The 19537-nt window shown below is 39.8% G+C and overlaps 1 protein-coding gene across 2 annotated transcripts; it reads right to left on the bottom strand.

The window, feature by feature from the left end:
• Nucleotides 1-1623: 1623 nt before the first annotated feature.
• Nucleotides 1624-18781, bottom strand: RAB18 (RAB18, member RAS oncogene family). 2 transcript variants are annotated; one of them, XM_064636260.1, is made up of 7 exons: nucleotides 18625-18780; nucleotides 16153-16208; nucleotides 8342-8403; nucleotides 6357-6429; nucleotides 4515-4633; nucleotides 4371-4437; nucleotides 1624-2881 (listed from the first exon to the last, which is right to left on the bottom strand). In XM_064636260.1, exons 1-7 carry the CDS (start codon nucleotides 18690-18692, stop codon nucleotides 2703-2705), a joined length of 624 nt encoding a protein of 207 aa, XP_064492330.1. In that variant the 5' UTR covers nucleotides 18693-18780; the 3' UTR covers nucleotides 1624-2702. The 2 variants fall into 2 exon arrangements, with proteins under 2 accessions (XP_064492330.1, XP_064492337.1); XM_064636267.1 differs by lacking the exon at nucleotides 4371-4437 and having other exon boundaries at nucleotides 18625-18781.
• Nucleotides 18782-19537: the final 756 nt, after the last annotated feature.

Raw genomic sequence — 19537 nt, 5'->3', positions numbered from 1 at the left:
CCAATATAAAATATTTATTCATTACATTTCTATGCTATGCATTTTATTCAAGTATATTAATAAAGTATGTTTGATAGTTAGATATGCTTACTATACTGTGCATTATAATATTTCTATTTTATATTTTGTGCATAAAAGGTATTATCAAAACTGCATTCACAGTCTGGGGGGCTGCTACTGTTCTTCCCAAAACCTAGAGTAGCTAGATCTGGAGATTCTCAATATTGTGTTAAAGAACAAGTTTCATGCTGTCAAGAACATCTGGATAGTCACATTCCTCAGAAATTCCAGCCTGACAAGCATTAAGAACTGGGAACCAAGCACTTCTGTCAAAAGGATCCAAGTAGACGTATTCCCAGAAGTAAATTCAGAGCTGATGAAACACAGAAAACACTAGAAGCGTTTCCTTCCAATCATGATTAGACACTTCTATTTTAAGTCTTCTTCTGAGTTTGGGGTTTTTTTTAGTGTCTAACACAAAGACCTAGAGCCCAGGAGTTCTAGAATTTGACTGCACAGCTTCTTGACAGAGCAATGATGAAAGGAAAAACCATTCCTCAGGGATGTAACCAAACATGCTTAAAAGATGAAGACAGACAAGCTAGTTGAAAGTCAATTAGAAAACATCTGCTTAAAAAAAAAAAATCTAACTGCTCACAGTCACAGTAAATATGCTGTTTCAGAACACTCCTCTCCCCAGAAATATTCTGCAATGGAATAAGGAGTAAATGACTTAATTCTTTTGCAGAACAATACCCACTATTCAGAGTGCCCTGCTGTTCCCTCTCTCTGACAAAAGCTGTCAGATCTGGGAAAGACAGAATTAAAGATGAATCCAGGTCCTGTGATAAAAGGACCTTTTGTGAGAAACTGAAAGTTAAGTCTCTTCTCAACAAAGGGATGCATCCAGACTAGGGGTCAAACAAATATGGAAATAAATTATAGTCATCTGCCAGCACGACAGAATGTGCCAACTATTGATGAGAAAATAAAGTTACTCAGAATTTTAATGCTCCTACCACTTTCCTCTGCTGCTAGCCTACAAAGCCCAAAATTCTTTGACCTCAATGCTAACAAACAAGATTTACTCAGCCCATATATTCTACATGAAATAGTAGTGCAAATCTAGCATTTTAATACAATATTTATGTATATTTAATATTAATTACATTTACATATTTAAATTATCCTATTACATTAACAATACTAGATACAATATTTGGTAAAAACAACTAGCATGGTTAAGTCTTCAAATTCTGGTACTGTTTTCTATCAAGTATAAAACAGAATAGAAAACAAAATCTCCATGTGAATAATGTGTATTTTAACAGAAGCAGCCAAGACCTGTTGCAAAACACAGATCATGTATGCTGACATTCAGACAAAACCTTGCAGTAATTAAAGGTACTGTCATTCACTATATTTACAAGAAACTGCTTAATAGTTCAGTTATCAACTGCACTACAGTGATTATTTAAAAAAACCAAAAGCGCACACAACACAGCATCCTTGTCTTGTCCTTTAGCAATAAGAAATAATTTGTAGGAAAGAAGTGACACTGTTTAAACTACATGTGCTAGAATATATACAACTCCGCAATAGGAAGAGGTTAAAAAAGTCGAATACTGTGGAAAAAAATTTATTAAGTCTATACAAGTCTTCTGAAACAAACCATTGGCTTTGATACAGTAAATTCAAGTGAATACTCATTGCAATAGTATTTTTTCATACAGAGATCAAGAAGCCCTATAGCTTCCCATTTAGTGTCTGTGACAGGAAGTTTTATTTTTGAACAAGTAGCTGCATAAAGCAGACGTGATAGAGATCTCACAGCCACAGTGAGCTACAGTTGAGATAAACTTATATTACAAACATATCAGAAATTAGGAATCCATACTGAGGTGTGGCAAATTGATTCACAATGAAAGAACAAAGACATCACTCAGACCCCTTGCCAATAATGAAGACTTTCTGCAGCGAGTCTAGAGCAGAATGCATCATAAAAAACTAGAATGCAAGAGTACCACAAATTTAGCATATAAATATCACAGGATTAAAACTCCAGTTAAGCCATAAACTGAAGTGATGATTAAAAGGAAAACATGGCGTTCTCCAGCTTTGCAAAGGAAGCTTTCAAAGCATTTCTTCAAGAAGGTGCCAATACCTACGGCCTGTGCCAATTTGTATTTTAGACAGCTCTGCTGAAAGCTTAGCAGGTTTGTCTAAAAACTGTATAATCCTGCTGGTTTCAATACCATAAAAAAAGCATTTACTAGAAGAAATGAAATGTAACATTTATAGCTCACACTGTTTGCAAGATCTGTGCACACTATATAGTTCTATAATTTCAACAGAATTTAAAAATGAGACAAAGAGCAGACAATGCAGTAATGTGTTTGTTAGATGGATTTGTTTAGAATAGTTACACAATTAATGTATACAGTTGTAAAATTTTTAGTGCATTTTTTCTTGCACGTTATTTATGCTACTTATAAAAACCTGAAGATTGCAAATCGGGCATGCTTACCATAACATTTTCAAACTGGGAAAGCTGCAGAACATTTCTCCTACAAGTGTTCACTGCCATGATACAAAACAAATATGTGCAAACTGCAAGGTCCCTAAAAATAGCATTTAATGACTTCATGTACAGAAAGATGTCACTATCTGTTTAAATATGCAAAGAATAAGCTTCCCCAAGTTTATAACATAGAACAATATCCACCACATGCTCCTCCTCCTCCATATCCTTCTTCCTTGTTTGATAACTTTACACCTCTGTTTTGGCTTTCACTCTCCCACAGTCCAGGAGTTTGAATGATTTTTTCAACAAGTTCTTCAAAGGCACACTGTACTCCATCGCATGTTTTTGCACTTGCCTCTGGAAAGGGGACACAAGAAGTCAAGTGTTAGCACAACTTTGTGTAACTTTTTTAGTAGTTCTCTTTCAGTTAAGTCTTAACCTACAACCTACACTTACAACTTTCTACGATATATTCTACAAAAACATAACAGTGCCAAAATTAGCAGGTATCCAGATTTATGTCAGCACATAAGGCAGCACCTCAAAAGAGTTTTTAATAGAAGAGCTTTCAAGCTGAATTTCACCAGAGTATATGGAGGCAGCTATAGCTTAGCTTTATTCTTCTGTGGAAAGCACTCCAGTAAGAAAAAGGAGGGTTCTTGTCTGATGAACCTGGTTGCTGTTCTGTATGTTAGTCAGAACTGCAATACTACCATACCGTAAGAAGCAAGAATCCATACTGTAGGATTCTGGACCAGTCTCTGTCATAAAACCTATCTGACAAAAACCAATAAGGCATCTCATTTCTTCTGCAGTTAGCAGAATTCCAGGTAATTTCATTCAGGAGCCTTACTTGATCAAGCCCAAGAAATCTGCTCACAGGTTATGAGAGCAACAGACACCATTGAAAATCGTTCAGTTCCACTAGGGCTTGCCCTGTTCATCTACACAGCCTTGCAGATACTTAACATATGTACCATGCACACACACACATATACATATATTTATAGTCTAATTTTCATTTTGCTTTTCATCTTTCATGCACTTAACAGCTTGTGCCTCAACTTTGAACTTCTATTTCCACATCTGACACTGTAGCTGAAAAGAAACACAGCAGAGTACTAAACAAAAATATGTCATTAGTCAGAGATGAAGAACATAAGTCTAAGTATAGGACACATCAGTGAACTGCTTTGCTACTGGAATCATCCTATAAAATAATCCCTGCTGATCCTTAAGAGAAACATGGAATAAACACATGCATAAAGAGTCAGTTCATCAACCATTTTTTAATTTATCATTACAAGGCCTTGCCTACAAGACCCATTTCATTTTGCAGCAAGATGAGACCAACTTATCTGCTCCAGTCATAATTACGTCCTTATTCAATCCCACCCACCACTTAAAAGTTAAAGATATACCTAACTATTTTTAACATCTCAGTTCTAATACAGATTTCTGTCAGCTACCAGCTATTTTTCTATACTGAAGGTTGGCTACTAGTGCCAGTTTTCCCTCTTGCATTTTGCTTCTGTTATTATTCAGCAAGTCAGCTGGGAAAAGAAATCAGACAAAACCCCAAAACAGGTTTCGTCAGGCTACGGCACAGCCTGTATTCTGTCCTTAATCCTTATGTATTTCAGCATACTCATTCACAGTTAGAATAGGTACCTGGACATATTCAAGGACAATTTTGAAAAACGGGAATACCCATCATCTTTGTACCTACAGCAGCTGGGAAATATCATTAACTGGACCGTGTGCAAGGACTACAGTCCTACAGAAGAGGTACTTTTCATTATGTAACAAAAATCAAGTGAGATCTCTGCAAATACCTATAACATACCTATGAACAACATGGAATGTTTTCTTGCAAATTTGAGGCCTTCATTTCTGTCAACTTCATGGTTTTCCTATAATAAGACATAGCATTAATATGTATTATTAACAAAATACACCAACTTACTTACTGCAGTTGAATTTGGCTTACCTTATCAATCTTGTTTCCAACTAACATTTTCACTATGTCATTCCTTGTGCAATACGTTTCCAATTCATTTAACCAGTTATCCAGCTTGACAAAAGTATCTCTTCTCGTGACATCATAAACTGAAAGATATTAACAATATTATTTCCACAATATTTTTCCAAGAATGACAGCTTACGTTATAAAAGGAGCAAAATTATGGCTTTTTGAATTAGAAAATTGAAGGAGTCCCAAGGATTCCAATCTACTTTCTACACCAATAACTGGAAAAAGTTGGACATCCATCACCTCAAATCACTGATGCGGAACAACTCTAACATTCAACTACTGAGCTTAGACTAATTTATCTTGAGACACCCCATCTTACAGGCTAGAGACTATCATTCTCCAAAGAATTCTGCACTTGCAGATCCCAGTATACTTACTAACATCACTACACCACAGCTATGCAAAAAGTATGGCATGACCTCCAGCACTGAACTAATTAGTGATAATTAAGACTTGTTTTAACACCCCTGCTATGCTACTGATTTAGCTAAAAAATAAACACATCAGCAAATCCTCACAAATACTGGTGAACTACCGAGTTTTCAGTATTTTACTGTCTTCAATGATTTAGTATTTGTGTGAAATATAAGCAGTAAGCCATGCTAGGAGCAGAAAGGGCAGACAAAAAAAAGCAGACCTAACTCTAAAATCCACTACCCAATAACTAATAGCTAGCATTTCAAGCTATGAAAGTATTTTTCCTTCATCTTCACATCCCATGTGCAGACAGGCATAAACAGTTTGTTTCAATCAAATCTGCAACTCGGCTTGCATTTTTAGGAAGCAATATAACAAAGAAATAGTCGGGAGGTATTTAATAAAATGGGAGGGCAAGTCTCAACAGAAGAACCTTTTGACTCCCACAGTGCTTGATAACTTTCACAGCTTTCAACAGTAAGTGGCAGTTTCAGTGTCAGAAACTAGGTGACTTGACAAGACATGCCTTGACAGGAATGCAATGCAACTCAGACTTGGGAAAAGGCATATACAAAATAAAACCTATCAAGAAGTCACATGACAGAGGTTATTCCAAGTTAAACAATTTAACTGGACACAATGTCTTACCAAAATTCTCTCAAGTCAGGTGCACCTTCAAAAAAATTAAACTTCTCTGCCCTTACTTTAGTCAGCTCCTCACTTCTAGCACTGGAGAAGCAGAACTTCAGAGTTCAGTGCCTACATAACAGGTTTCCATATACAAAGGAAAAGCAAATGAAACTTCACTCTGAAGCTGCAATTATGGGTTTTGCCTGGGTTTGTCCCACACAAATTGGTACTTTCTATATGCTCAGCTAGTCTTTTCTAAGTGATTCTGACTGTGTAACATCACATCAATAGGGAGACAAATAACAAAAAATCCCAGACAGACTCCACAGTGTTTATATAAATTTCATTAGGAAAAAATGAACAGCGAGAAGGAGAAAGCTGTATTACGTACTGATACAGAGAGAATACACTGAGGAGAGTATTTTTTTTTTTACATTGGACTTAGTAAACACAGGTAAAAATAAAAGGAAATAAATAAAAGACAAATTCCTGACAGCACAGGGACCACAGCTCCAAGCTATCCTTTCAAATAGCAGTAGGTTTTAATCTCATGCAAAAATCAGAGGTTCTCACGCTGGTCAGATTAACTACATAAGAAAGAAGTCAGACATCAAGATGCTTTAATATGAACTGTTCCACCCAGATGATTTTTAATACCAATTAGATATTATGTAAAGGTTATATGAGTTTATGTAACTCCCATGCATGAAAAACACAAACATTCAGAACAGCATGCAAGGCTATACTTACCTAGGATAACACCTTGTGCACCTCTGTAGTAACTGGGCGTTAATGTTCTGAACCGCTCCTGACCTGCAGTATCCTAAAAAGCCAATCAGAAAGATCCATTATGCAGAATTTGAGCACCATCTAGTTTAGCTTTCAGGTATTCTGCTTCTAATGAACAAACAAAATAAGACTTAAAAGTGTATTTCACTACCAGATAAGCTGAGTTTATTCCTTCTCCTGCTGTTTTACTACACATTAACTTTATTATGTAATCTACCCTGAGAAACACCTTCTAATTGTTAAATGCAGTAAATAACTGAACTACATGGCAGTAAGATAGCCATTTCTGCAAGGGCATTTGTTCTGCACCTAGTACTGCAGCAACCAGCATGAGCAGCATAGCTGCAGTACTAACTAAGGTTTTGTAACAAGCATCACACCCATGGCACCAAAAACAGTTCCCTCACTTCAATAGCTTGGTCCAATTAAATTTGATTGAGTGCCAGGGTAAATGCATTAACACACTATGACAGAGCAGAAGCAGAAATGTGGTTTCTCTGAGAAACAGGTTTCTCTGGTTTTAAGTAAAGTTGAGTTTACAGCCTCAAATTTAAACTGCCAAAAGCTCTGCAAAAAAACCCTAAATATTACTGTTTTCTTATCTTTTCTTTCATAGATTAAGTTATAGAGCACACTTATTGCAGACTTTATGCACAGAATATTTAATCAATTTACCCAGGTGAGAAGTGACACGTGAAACATGGGATTCCGTGACAAAGAACCTGAATAACAAAACTGGACTTCCAACATTCTACAAACCACTCAGTCAATCCCACCCATCTCAAACTGCTTCTGTGTAATGATGAACATTTACAAGCTTTTCCAGTTTACCTCAGGATTATTTCTTTATATTTACCAATATGAAAAAAAATAAATCCTAAATTAGTTTTATGTACTATTTTCCATCCCATTATCATTCATCATTCTGCTATCAGTCTTGTTTTCCTCCTATGTGTCTTTTTTTTCTGTCAAGCTATTTCAGTTATTTTCCTTGTCAAACTCATTTATTTTAGTGATCATTACTATTGTAACTAAGACATAAATCCTGTTTGTTACTTGAGATATGAACCGCCCACAAAGCAATACAAGTATTGCAATACATATTTCATGTTTCACTACTAATTCCCAAGAAAGGAAAAAGTGCAGCATCTTGCTCATACGAGAAACAAGGTTTTATTCTTGCTACAAGACAACACAACTGGGGCTGAATATTCAAGAGATGCTTCAAGTCACATAAGTCTGCAGGCTTATGGAGAATATTTAAAAAATAGTTTGGAAGTACCTGTTCTTTCTTCATGGCCATAAATGCAGAAATTCTACTTTTAGCTGAAGTAGAAGTTGAATATGCTAAAGCTATGAGTACAAACACTGTCTCTCTTTCAGATGCATCTGCTACAAATAACTCTAACCTTGAGCCTATAAATGTCCTTGTATGAGGGCTATGAGGTTTTATAGAGGTAACATTTGAGCATGCAACAGTAATTCCTAACCTAATACACAACCTAACCGTATAGGCAAAATTTAGTAAAGAAGTTCACCCTTTTAAAATCTGTCAAGTACAGATAAGAGTGATACAGACAGGGATGTCTCAGATTAGTGAGGGCTAGGTCTCTAGACGTTGAACAATTAAAATCATTAAAAACACTTAGGAATGGCAACGTTCACTTTTTTAAAGTTTGACTGATTTAGTACCATTTAATTCCTTCTCTTCTCTACTCCTATCCCAACTAGACCTGGAGTCAGTGTAGCTCACAGGCAACAGAACCACCCCACCAGCCAGCTGTCCCACAGTTCATTCTACCTTTTGAATGGTGCAGTATTAACCTCCCACTTCTCCAAATCACCTTCATATTAATAGAAAAGAATTCTATACAAACTGTACATTATACAAACCATCACTATTACTAAAGCAAAGCAATACATTAAGAACTTCGGGAGAGACTTACCCATATTGCCAGTTTAGCTTTGTTTCCATCAACTGAAATAGTTTTCACCTTGAAGTCCACACCTAGAACAGGAAAAATATTTTAGTTCTTCAAACATACTACAGCTATCTTTGAAAGAGAAAAGAAAAAAAAAATCAAACTTGGAAAACAAGCTGTGTTTTGACATAAGCAGGAAGAGTAAGTTTCATTAGCTATTTATGAACCTTGCTCAAAATGCAACATTCTGTTGCTGACAGGCTTTTGCAAAAGCCTAACGGCCTTTAAGCCATTGACTCAAAATATTTTATGGAAGTAGGGCAACTACTACATTTCCTGTATTAAAGCACAAATTCCAGGAGAAATTTTCAAGTTTGTAATTCAAATGGGTTAACTTTCTATTCATTACTCACAAACATGTTTTCCTTACACCTCTGGCCTTGAAGAACAATATACTTTAAAACTAATGAAGGTAGCTGCATTTAGGTAGCTATTTGCTCTGTTTCACGATCTCAAACCAAGTCTCATCAAGCTTGGCAAACTGACACAGGCAGAGAGTCGTGTAGTACATGACTGCTATCCTATGAGAAATAACATTAGATTACACTAATTTAACAAGTGCCAGATTCTGCACCTGGAACGTGGTGCCCCTGGTTGTGCATACAGACTGGGGAATGAGAAGCTGGTGAGCAGCTGTGGAAAGGGACCTGAGGGTCCTGGTTGACAGCAAGTTGAATATGAGTCAGTGGTGCCAGGAGGGCCAACCGTGTCCGGGGGGCATCAGGCAAAGCATCTCCAGTCAGTCGAGGGAGGGGATTGTCCTGCTCTGCTCTGCACTGGGGTGGCCCCACCTTGAATATTGTGTGCAGTTTTGGGCACCACAATATCAAAAAGACATTAAACCATTAGAGAGCATCCAAAGGAGGGCCATAAGGATGGTGAAGGGTCTGAAGGGGAAGCCTCACGAGGACTGGCCGAGGTCACTTAGTGTGTTCAGCTTGGAGAAGAGGAGACTGAGGGCAGACATCACTGGGATCTTTAACACCCAAGGGGGTGTTAAAGGGAAGAGGAGGGGCAGGTACTGATCTCTCCACTCTCGTGACTGAGAAACTTATTTTGTTAAATTATGTCAACTTCCGGACAATATTTCAACAATTGCAAAAACTTTGGAGACATTTTGTTTTCTCTTTTTAAGTTTTCCTAGCCCTCAGAAAAGGTGCTGAGGAATAACTGGCAAAATTTGGTATTGTCAGTAAAAAAATTAGAGAGTTTGGCAAAAGAAAATAAAACCCCTGGCAAAAACCAGTTTTTGCCAGGAGAAAAGAAAAAAACCCCGCTTGCTAAAGTCTGTCTTTGCAAAGGAAGAGGTAAGGTGTTAGCGGTCACACAGCTTAAGTCGTTTGTTGCTTAGTAACCGGGTGGAGGCCTAACTCACTCCAGACGGAGAACCTATATACCCTGACTCAGCAAGGTTCCGCATGGCTGGGCGGAGGTGGATTCTTTTGTCTTCTGTCCCTGTTCTGGGAGGGACAAGGGTGGTCTGGGATATGTGTATTTATTTGTTTTCTAATATTGTCTAATGCTGAGTGTATTATTAAATAAGCAAAGACTGAAGCACTGCACATCACCGAAAAATGATGCTGTCCATGGATGAAAGTGAAAGAACTACTCCAGTCACTGCAACAGACAAGACTGAGTTCCTGAACTCTCTACCCACATTCTGAATTACATCTCGTTTGCAATATTAAAGAGTGAAGGGGTGGGAGATAATGATTTGCATAGAGTGGATTTTCAATATTGATTGAATGCCTGGGTTGTTTTTTTTTTGCTTAGTAGTATAACAATTGCCCACTGCTTTCCTCTTTCTTCTGTACTTCTTCTGTCAGCTAGGTTCTCCTACTGCTGCTGCTACAAGAAGAAGAAAATCCAATTAAATATGATTCCAGTGGTTGTCCCAACCCAGGGGTGGAATGTGAGATCCTGGATTTGAATCTCACTGAATTATTGATATGGGTCAGAACCAATGCACCGTGTGTGTGTGCATATGGGGAAGGGCTGAGCCTAGACCTGCAGGAACATGGTAAGGCCTGCACACAAGGCCTGTGCTGAGGGCACAGGGCAGAGCCAGAAGGCAAGGCCTGCAGTCCATGCAGAGCTGAAGGCCCTGCCGCCAGACAAGGCAGACCTGCCTGGTAGCCCGCCCACACCACACTCCTGCAGCCTGTGACTGGCCACAGCACAACTCACTCTGGCCTTGAAGGTACTGCCCAGATATCCTGCCTGGGAAGGAAAACTGAACTCTACAAATACACAAGACTCCATGTGGTCTCTCTGTCTCTCTCCTTATGAAGTTGTGTCAGGGGAGGTTTAGGTTGGGTATCAGGAAAAGTTTTTCACCCAGGGGGTGGCTGAGCACTGGAACAAGCTCTCCAGGGAAGTGGTCAGAGCACCAAGCCTGACAGAGTTCAGAAGGGTTCAGACAATACTCTCAGGCATATGGTGTGATTGTTGGGGTGTCCTACATAGGGCCAGGAATTGGACTCAATTATCTTGATGGGTCCCTTCCAACTCAGCACATTCTAAAATTCTATGATTCTATGAAACATGTCAAATAAGCTTTGGATTATTTCAACACTTATTTATTTATTTAAAGAGATATTTATTTACCTCTTACAGGGATTCGAGCAACACCATGAACTCACCAATACCACGCTCAGTGACCAAGAAAAAAACCAAAGTGACAACATGATAACAGTTCTGCTGTTCAGTCATCTACCTCAACATTTAAAAATTCATCCCCTTTCACGTGTCCTCCCCCCACAGGAAGTAGCAGCCTATTACTTGCTCAAGGACAAGTTGCAGAAAACTCAAGCCAAGGAGGACAAGACTTTAGTGACTGTGCAAATTTAAAGGATATAGCAACACACCTCAGTTTGAGAGGCTGAGTACAGTTATGATCCATTATGCTGTAATTCAATCCTTAGGTTACTAGTAGCAAGTAACTAACTGGAAGTATGTTTCAACTATTTTGGAGGGACTTTCACTCCCCACCAGGCAGCAGCCCTGAAGTGAAATAACTGTGGAAAGTTGATACCTTTATAAGAACAACTTTCAAATGCAACAGCAACCTTTTTGCACTCCAAATTAAAATGGCAGCCATCACACTTGCTACAAGAAAAAGAATTTATCTATTCCAGCACAAAATGAGTAGGGCTTCGTGATAAGTGTGCTGCATTTATATTCCCAAGGTCATGCAGATTACAAAAAAGTGCAAACAGCTGCCAAAACATGTTCAACTTAAAGTCACAAAGAGTATATAGGATGACTAAGAAACTGCACATTATAAGCAGATTTAAACTTTAGTTGCACTGGGATGTTGCACTGAAGTCTAAAAGAGCTTTATTTAAAAAAATATAAACACAATTTTTATTCCACTGTTTCACAGTTTCAACTCACTAGTGTTACCAGACGTGTCAGGTGATTTTCAGACAACATTCTGCACTGAAAGAAGCTCATACTCTTTATTTCAAGCAAAATTTTCCCAAAGTACGCTAACTTTTGCAGTAACTGAACAGAACTTTGTTTTTTTCAGGGACTAAGACTCCTAGTCCCTAACTTTGCAGTAATATAATGCTCAGTGGCATGCACAAGAGTTCTAGAGTTATGTTCACAGAAAAGAACAGTTGCTATTAACTTTATTTTAAACACATGTTCTTGGAACTTTACCTAGTTCACAGAAGACTGCTATGCTAGCAATTTGACACAAATTGATCCCAAAGAACATCCTGTCCTGTCCATTTTTCAGCACTCAGCAGGAGCTTTTAGACTAATAGAATCTCTTTCTTCCACTGTAATTGCACAATTCTTCCCCTAAACTGCAAAAATCACCATTGTTCAGTCAGCATGTCCCAGAGTTCACAGTGCATTCTTGTATCCATTAGCCTGGCATCAGAACTTGTAACTGCAGGTATTACAAGTCTATTGGATACTTTACAAAGCAAGGTATGTCAAAGCAGTTTCAAGAAACAAAACTTTTTTCCTTAGGATAAACTTATTAGGTGTATTCTGAAGCCACAGTATCCTTCTCCCATTCGGTAAACAGATTTAGTATCTTGTGCTTGCACAGCTCAGCAATTTTCATTTAATGGAAAATGTATATACATCTTTCTGTTAGCCTTGCTGCTGGCTTAAAATTTACTTTTAATTTTGCATGAGTGATGCAAGTAAAATAAGAAACTAAAATTGCTAATAAACTGGTAATTGAAAGCAAAAGCATGAAAATGAACTAATAGCCCACCAAGATATATCCTCTAAAGTGATCAAGGCATGTCAAATACAATTCTAGCAAACCAAGGAGTTCAACACATACATAAGTCAATGAACAAAAAGAAAACTTTTAAATAACTGTGTTTTTGATTGTCATTCTGCCATAAAAGATGATAGGTAGAAAAAAATAAGGCTCAAGAAAATCTTGTTGAATTGAACAGGGTACTTGTGTTCTCTAAATACATCAGTGAAATACAGACATGTTTGTGACAGGTGTCAGTTCTGAGCTTCCAAGAATGATGTTTCTACCCTTGACAGCAGAAAGCTGACACTGCTTTCCACCATGCCTTGGAAGGCAGCCAGAAACAAGACAGCACTGTATATAGACTGTACTCCTGTGTGTTAACACCTACTGCCTCAGCACTGCACACCAGCATATTATGGACTTCCAGTCCACAAGGAATAGCTTTGTCACTGATACTTCTCTCACACACAGGCCTGTGTGCCATGCTGGATTTACAGGAGTGCAAAATGAGCTAGAGTGTAGTATTTGTGTTACAGGTAAGTGACAAGTTGGACAGCTTAGCGCTAGAGGACTCCAAATGCAAGGAAAGCTAAGAAGTTAAGAGACATCAGATCTGTGCAATACATCACCTCATTTATGAAACAGGGATTCCACTGAACACTTATCTAGAATCTTTCATACCAAGAGCAAGCAAGTAAAGACAAGCATGAGCAGTAAGGAAAACAGAAAACATTGGGATATATATACTCTGGTAAGATCCATGTGATGAAGCCCAATGAACAAGCCATTCCAAGGAATGCAAGGAGGACAGGTAATCTGCTAGGTTGACTGAAACACTGTTAATCCAGCTGAAGCTATCTGCCCAAAGCAGCTTATTCTTCCCAGAATATCATAGGATTTTTACAAAGTTCTGAAGAGAAGCCCACAAAGAACCATCATTCTGGGTTTCATTTAAATTGTACCTAGTAGGTCTGTGCAATGCATGAAGATAAGGTACACCTCAACAGGTCATTTCAAGGGTCCAATTGTACTGCAGTCAAGACTTTCCCTCAGTATTGTGGTTTTGTGTGCAGTTCTTACTATATGTTAAAAAAAAAACTAAGCAAACCAGACATGTCATCACTTCGCTTTCTAATCCAAATAAAAAAATATAGTCCCTTTAACCAGTTCAGCAGTCAGTATGTGGATCACACTGAAAGAAGACATTATTTGTAGTCCTTGGATTTTGTAAAAGCACCATACTTTTCAGTTTCAACAAGAAAGGCTTCAAAACCTCTTCTGTCCCCAAACTCAAAACAAGTAGTGTGTAATTAGCAAAAAAAGAACTCCAAGTTGAGACTCACAAGGTGTTTTGACATTTCACTATCTTGCAAGCACCTGAATTTGGCATCTAGGATCTGTCTTCATTCAGCACAGAACAGTTACCTCTAAGAGCTCACTCCAGTTGCTTTATCTGTATGAACAACAAATCCTACCCCAAATTTAAAGCTGCTATGTTGCTTCTTAGAAATACATTCACCAGAAAAATGGCAATGCCACTGCAGGAAACAAGAAAACAAGTAAGAACCACCTAGATTCTGTCCTCTTCCAGTTAAGTGGAAAAAAAAAATTAATGTGCTGCCCCTAATGAGTGCTCCACACGCCGTGCTATGGGACTTTCACAGTTGGGGTCACAGTAGCTCTACTGCACAACACTATAAACATCAGCTAGAGGGGCCTAACAGGGTGATCTATGCCAGCATTTTGCTCAGTCTCTAGAAACTGATTTTTCCTGCCAAATTATGACATTCATTCCAGATTAATGTATTTGTTTCAGAAATCAAACTCTACCTTTTCCACATCAGAAACAGAGCAGGGTAGGACCTGCCAGCAGTAAACTTTGAATTGTTTGCAATAACCAATGATTAGCTACTACACTTGATCTTGTGCATTTTGGCAAAGAGGAAGAATTACTTCAAGAAATAATTCCTTTGTTTCTCAAATAGTGTATGGATGTCAGTGGTAAAAAATATCATGTGCAAACAGCAGAATGAAAAAAAAACCCCACAGTTAAAAACAAACAAAAAACCCCAACAATACAGATGCCCACACTGAGTCTACTGGTATCCAAAACATCACGAAAGCTGAAGCGGCTATTCTGTACTAACTTCCTGGCCCACATGGTTGACTTACCAAGAAAGTAAGAGGATATGAAGTATACACAGTGTCAAAACTATTAGATTAGAATACAAGATTGTCATCTTCACCACCTGGTCTATAACATTCCTGTTTCCTTCCATGCTATCCTCCCTCATAAACTGAGGTGGGGCTCCTTGCACAACTTCATTTTTTACAAGCAATGGAATGAACAAAAATAGGCCACGTTCCTCCTCTTGGCTGCTCAGTGCTTTATATGAAATAGTATTCCTGTATTTTATTAACATTAATGAAAAACAGATCTATTTATAGAATTCTTAATCAATTAGAGCTGGATTTGTTTACCAACAGCTGAACTCAAAGACAGAACTCTTCCAACAGAGAAAGCCAAAAATGCAACTGAAATGCACTGTGTGAAAAAGTATCTCCCTTTTTTCATTATTTTCAATATATCTGACTATATAGTATTTGAAATATAATATTTAATTGTATTAGATATTATATAATAAAATAGTAATATTTGAAGTATTATATATTTTTAATATAGAATATTCAAAATATAATTTCAATGTTTTCCATTATTTCAGTTATTACTTTGGCACAGAGTTGCATCACATTCTTAAAAGTTTCATATTGCTCCTTTGACAACCAATCTACATAGGGTGTCCTGCATTCTGGGCCACCCTCCTCCAGCACAGTTGACCTACACTTATAGGTATCATACCAGCACAGCAATGACACATCACTGCTTTTTTTCCCAGCAGCTCTAGATTCTTGGCTCTCTTCCACTTTTCTCAGAGCCTAGCTGGGAAGGAGCTGATTACTAAGTAGAAGAGAAAAAGGCACATTGTAATTTCCTCCCTACAGAGGAAAAGCAAAAGGTACACAGAGTGCAGTACACCCTAGTATTGTCAGAAGTTGCAAGAGTTAACATCCCCTATTAAACAGTCTTAAGATAGCTACTAAGTATCACATTACAAGGTCTGGACAGCAACACAACTATTTAAATAACTTTAGAGCTATCCTGCAGAGATAAATCAGTAGGAGACCTAACAGTAGCTCTTACATTTCCATTTTAGCTCAAAATGCTGCAAACGGTGAAGTGCAGGTTACTCCACTGGAGCTTTTCCCTGACCACACCTATGACCTCCATTTGCATGGTGATGGGTGTCACTCATATCTGCTTTTTCAGTCAAGGATAAATTTTGGCATAAAGGGGACAACTACAGGCCAGTATATTCAATTCCCTACACCAATGAGCACAACATACTAAAACTGTGTCCACGTCATCCCTGCATTACAGAAAGGCAGACATGTCTGAACTTCACATCAGGCATGTCTGAATAAACCACAGTTTTCCATTGAAACTGGTATGAATTTTTCTAAGGTAGTATCAGTACATACTTACCAATTGTTGCTGCAAGTTCTGGGTCGAATGTATCATCTGTGAACCGCAGCAGAAGGCTGACAGGGAGGAAGGAAAAATAAAAAATACTATTACTGCAGCATACCCATAGCTTGTTGGAAGCCTACAAATCACAAGTCTGAAAGGAACAGCAAGATCACACAGCTAAACAAAAACACAGCTCATTGTCTCTCGTAGGAGAGAAATTACGGAAAAAAAGAAGGGAACATGGAAAGTATACAGCTGACATACTTTGCTCCCTGAGCCCTCAACTCCTCACTGCATGTGTTACCAAGTGTGCCTCTTTGAAAACAAAGTACTACACAAGGTGTCTAATCAGTTGCCTGAACAGTCACATGATTGGCTTCTCAAAGCATTTTACCTCTACCTTACTCTATTCTTCTTCTTCCAGAATTCAGCACAAAAGTAGTACTTTTTTTGGTTTTTTTGCAATATTGCCTCACAGTATTTCTGTAAGCTTGAGAAAAAAATTCCAAGTCAGCTTTTCATCCCAGAAATAACTCCTTGAACTGGGCACACAGGGGAACAGTAAGGACAACACCCACCAGAAATAAAGACGCAGAAGTTGAAGAGCAGAATTAGCTCACCACTGTTTTATGATTTTGTATCTTTTTGTATATAAGGGCTTCCACACAAACATTTCCCCCTATCCTGATGAGTATGTTTGCTACCAATAGAAAAGCAGTTACAACTAAGATTTAATAGCACATCACACTGTAGTAGTGTAGGGTCCCTTAAAGAAATGCCCATAATGCCACTCTACTTGTGCCAAATGTAAATATTTTTGCAAGAGACAGATTCTCAGTATAGTTTCTAAAATTACCAGACTTAGGCATCTGTGGCAAGCGCGTATTACCACGTGGCAGGCAGCTGTTTGCTATGACCCAGCAGCTTCTACTCATTCCCAGGCTGGAAACAAAACCTTATTTACTTTTTGGTCTTCCCCCCCACCCCTGTTCTTTACTCCTCTCTCCTCTTTTTGCATGTGAATTCAGCAGTCAAGTGCTTTTTAGCATCTGGACACAGTCCTGCATTGACAAAAAAAATGACTACTGAAATTCCTTTATTTCAATGACACTGGGTGGCAACTCTAAAGTTAACCATAAACCATCCTTTTTCCCCCTACTCCTGAACCCCAAACCCAAATGGTAGCTTTATTTACCAAAGAATAATTAAAATAAATCATAGCATATAGGTTTTTACCAGTACCTTCAGATGGTTGTATCAGGATGCTATTTAAAAGCAGCTATTCCTAGTTATAACCAGAACTAGTTTCATTCAAAATAGACAGAATGTGGAAACCTTATACTACTACTAGAATAAAATCATCATTTTACCTGTCCTGCATGCCAAGCACAGCCAACTTCTACCATCCCCATCTTTCTTTCATATGTAGCTATCATCTACAAAGTCCAGCACACTCACAGGGACCAGGTTTAAGACAGAATTTGTTCAGAAGTCAGGACTCCAACCATTTACTACACTGTGCTAGTTACTGGTAGCTAGTTACTACCAGTTTAGCATCTGATCTTCCCTAGTCAAGTAACAGGTAAGGGGCACAAATTCAGGAACAGTTCAATATTAAGTTCCTGTACCTGAACAATCGCAGTGTTGTCTTTTAATAGCAATTTTATTTCCTCTACATAATGCCTCTCTTAACAAGTTTTCCAATGTAAGAAACAAGTATATAAATAGGTAAACAAAACCATTGTGCGTTTTATATGCCTCAGGAAAAATTCTTCCATATGGCCACTCATATATAAGAGATGACCTCAACCACAAGAAATTTGCTCAGATCCTGTCTGTCACTAGAGGCCTACTGTACTAATTATCAACTCAGCAGCTACCTCAAATGAGTAATTGGCAAATTTTTAACAAATACGGGGGCTTTTTCTAATCAGCAACTTCCGTGTAGTTTAGGGTCACGGCAGAAGACCAAGATTATTGCCATAAAAATACCAAATCTAAAATTACCAGTGTGGCACATTCCCAGATGCCCTGCATTTACATCCCTTTTAACCTGTGGCCGAACTACTCTGCTGCCTCCCCGTGCTCCCCCGCACGCATCCAGTGCTGGGTCACTCGTGACTCTGTATGTAAACATTATGGACCAGATATTAACCCCAAAGCGCCATGGAGATGTACAAGGGCACCCATCTCCCCAGGAAACAACGGTGCCCTGGGCACAGGGCGGCCCAGCTGCCCCTGGCCGGACCGGCAGAGCCTCCGCCGCGCCTCTGTTTCCAGCTGGGCCCGGCAGACACCGGGGCCGGCGGCTGCGGAGGAAGCAGGGTTAACCCCTGTCCTGCCGGCGGGCCGGCCGGGAAGGGGCGCGGGCGCTCCCCCCGCGGGCCCCGCGCAGCGCAGGCCGCGCCCAGCCGGCGCCGTCCGACGCGGGGCTTAGGCCGGGCCCGGGCGCTCAGGAGAGGCTGGGTGAGGCGGACGCCCCCTCACCTGGACTTGCCGACGCCGCTCTCGCCGATGATGAGGATCTTGAGGGTGGTCAGCACGTCCTCGTCCATCCCGGCGGCGCCCCCGGACCTGCCCCGACCCTCCGACGCTTCCCTGCGCAGCTGCGGCGGCTCCACTGCGCCTGCGCGGGGCCGCCCGCTGTTTGTTTACAGCGCGCGGGGACGGATCCCGCGGGACGCGCGTGCGCGGGGCCCGGGGCTGGGGAGCGGCCGGGGGCTGCTCAGTGCCCTCGGCGGTGAGGGGAGAGGGGTTCCCGTGGGGTCGGTTGGGGTGTGGGGAGACGGGAGGCCAGATAAAATGCCACAGGGTTATTAGGCATTGCAACGAGCTGCCCAGGGAAGTGGTGGAGTCGGCACCCCTGAAGGTGTTTAAGGAAAGACTGGACGTGGCACTCGGTGCCATGGTCTGGTTGACACGGTGGTGTTCGGTTCATAGGTTGGACTCGATGATCTCAGAGGTCTTTTCCAAGCTAATTGATTCTGTGATTCTGCACGCTGGCGGCCGGCCAGCGCCCTGTGCGGGAACAGAGCCAGCAGCCACCTCCCGAGGAAAGTGGCTGGTCAGGAGCCCCCCACCAAGAAATGGGCTCTGTTGGTCACAAACCAGCAGTGCAGACCAGTTAGTATGCGACACTAAATATTTTTCTGCTAGCAGAATCTTTTGTTGTCCATTAAAAGCCGAAAATGTTCTTCTAAAACTGATTGCTGTGACAAAGTCCCACCAATTCAGCTAACCTGCTGTTACAGCCTGAGACCTACCTCGGGCGACCCTTCTAAAACTAATGAAGTCTGTCACAGGTGTGGGTCTGAGACTGTCCTTGGCCTGTGCTACAGACCTTGGCCCATCTGGGCAGCCCCTGGGCAGGCCAGAGACTGACTCCATCACACACATAAAC

Source organism: Pseudopipra pipra, chromosome 1, assembly GCF_036250125.1.
Source record: "Pseudopipra pipra isolate bDixPip1 chromosome 1, bDixPip1.hap1, whole genome shotgun sequence".
Lineage (NCBI taxonomy): Eukaryota > Metazoa > Chordata > Aves > Passeriformes > Pipridae > Pseudopipra > Pseudopipra pipra.
Note: the sequence above shows the minus strand (reverse complement) of the source record. Positions and strands in the feature narration are given on the sequence as shown.

What these genes read in the sequence shown, in the direction of transcription:
- RAB18 (XM_064636260.1), bottom strand. Translation starts at nt 18,692, where the DNA reads ATGGACGAGGACGTGCTGACCACCCTCAAGATCCTCATCATCGGCGAG. An exon ending in AGAACTTGCAGCAACAATTG is followed by an intron (nt 8,404 to 16,152) that starts GTAAGTATGTAC and finishes TTCCTGTTCTAG; the next exon opens with GTGTGGACTTCAAGGTGAAA. An exon ending in ACATTCCATGTTGTTCATAG is followed by an intron (nt 2,882 to 4,370) that starts GTATGTTATAGG and finishes TCCCCTTTCCAG; the next exon opens with AGGCAAGTGCAAAAACATGC.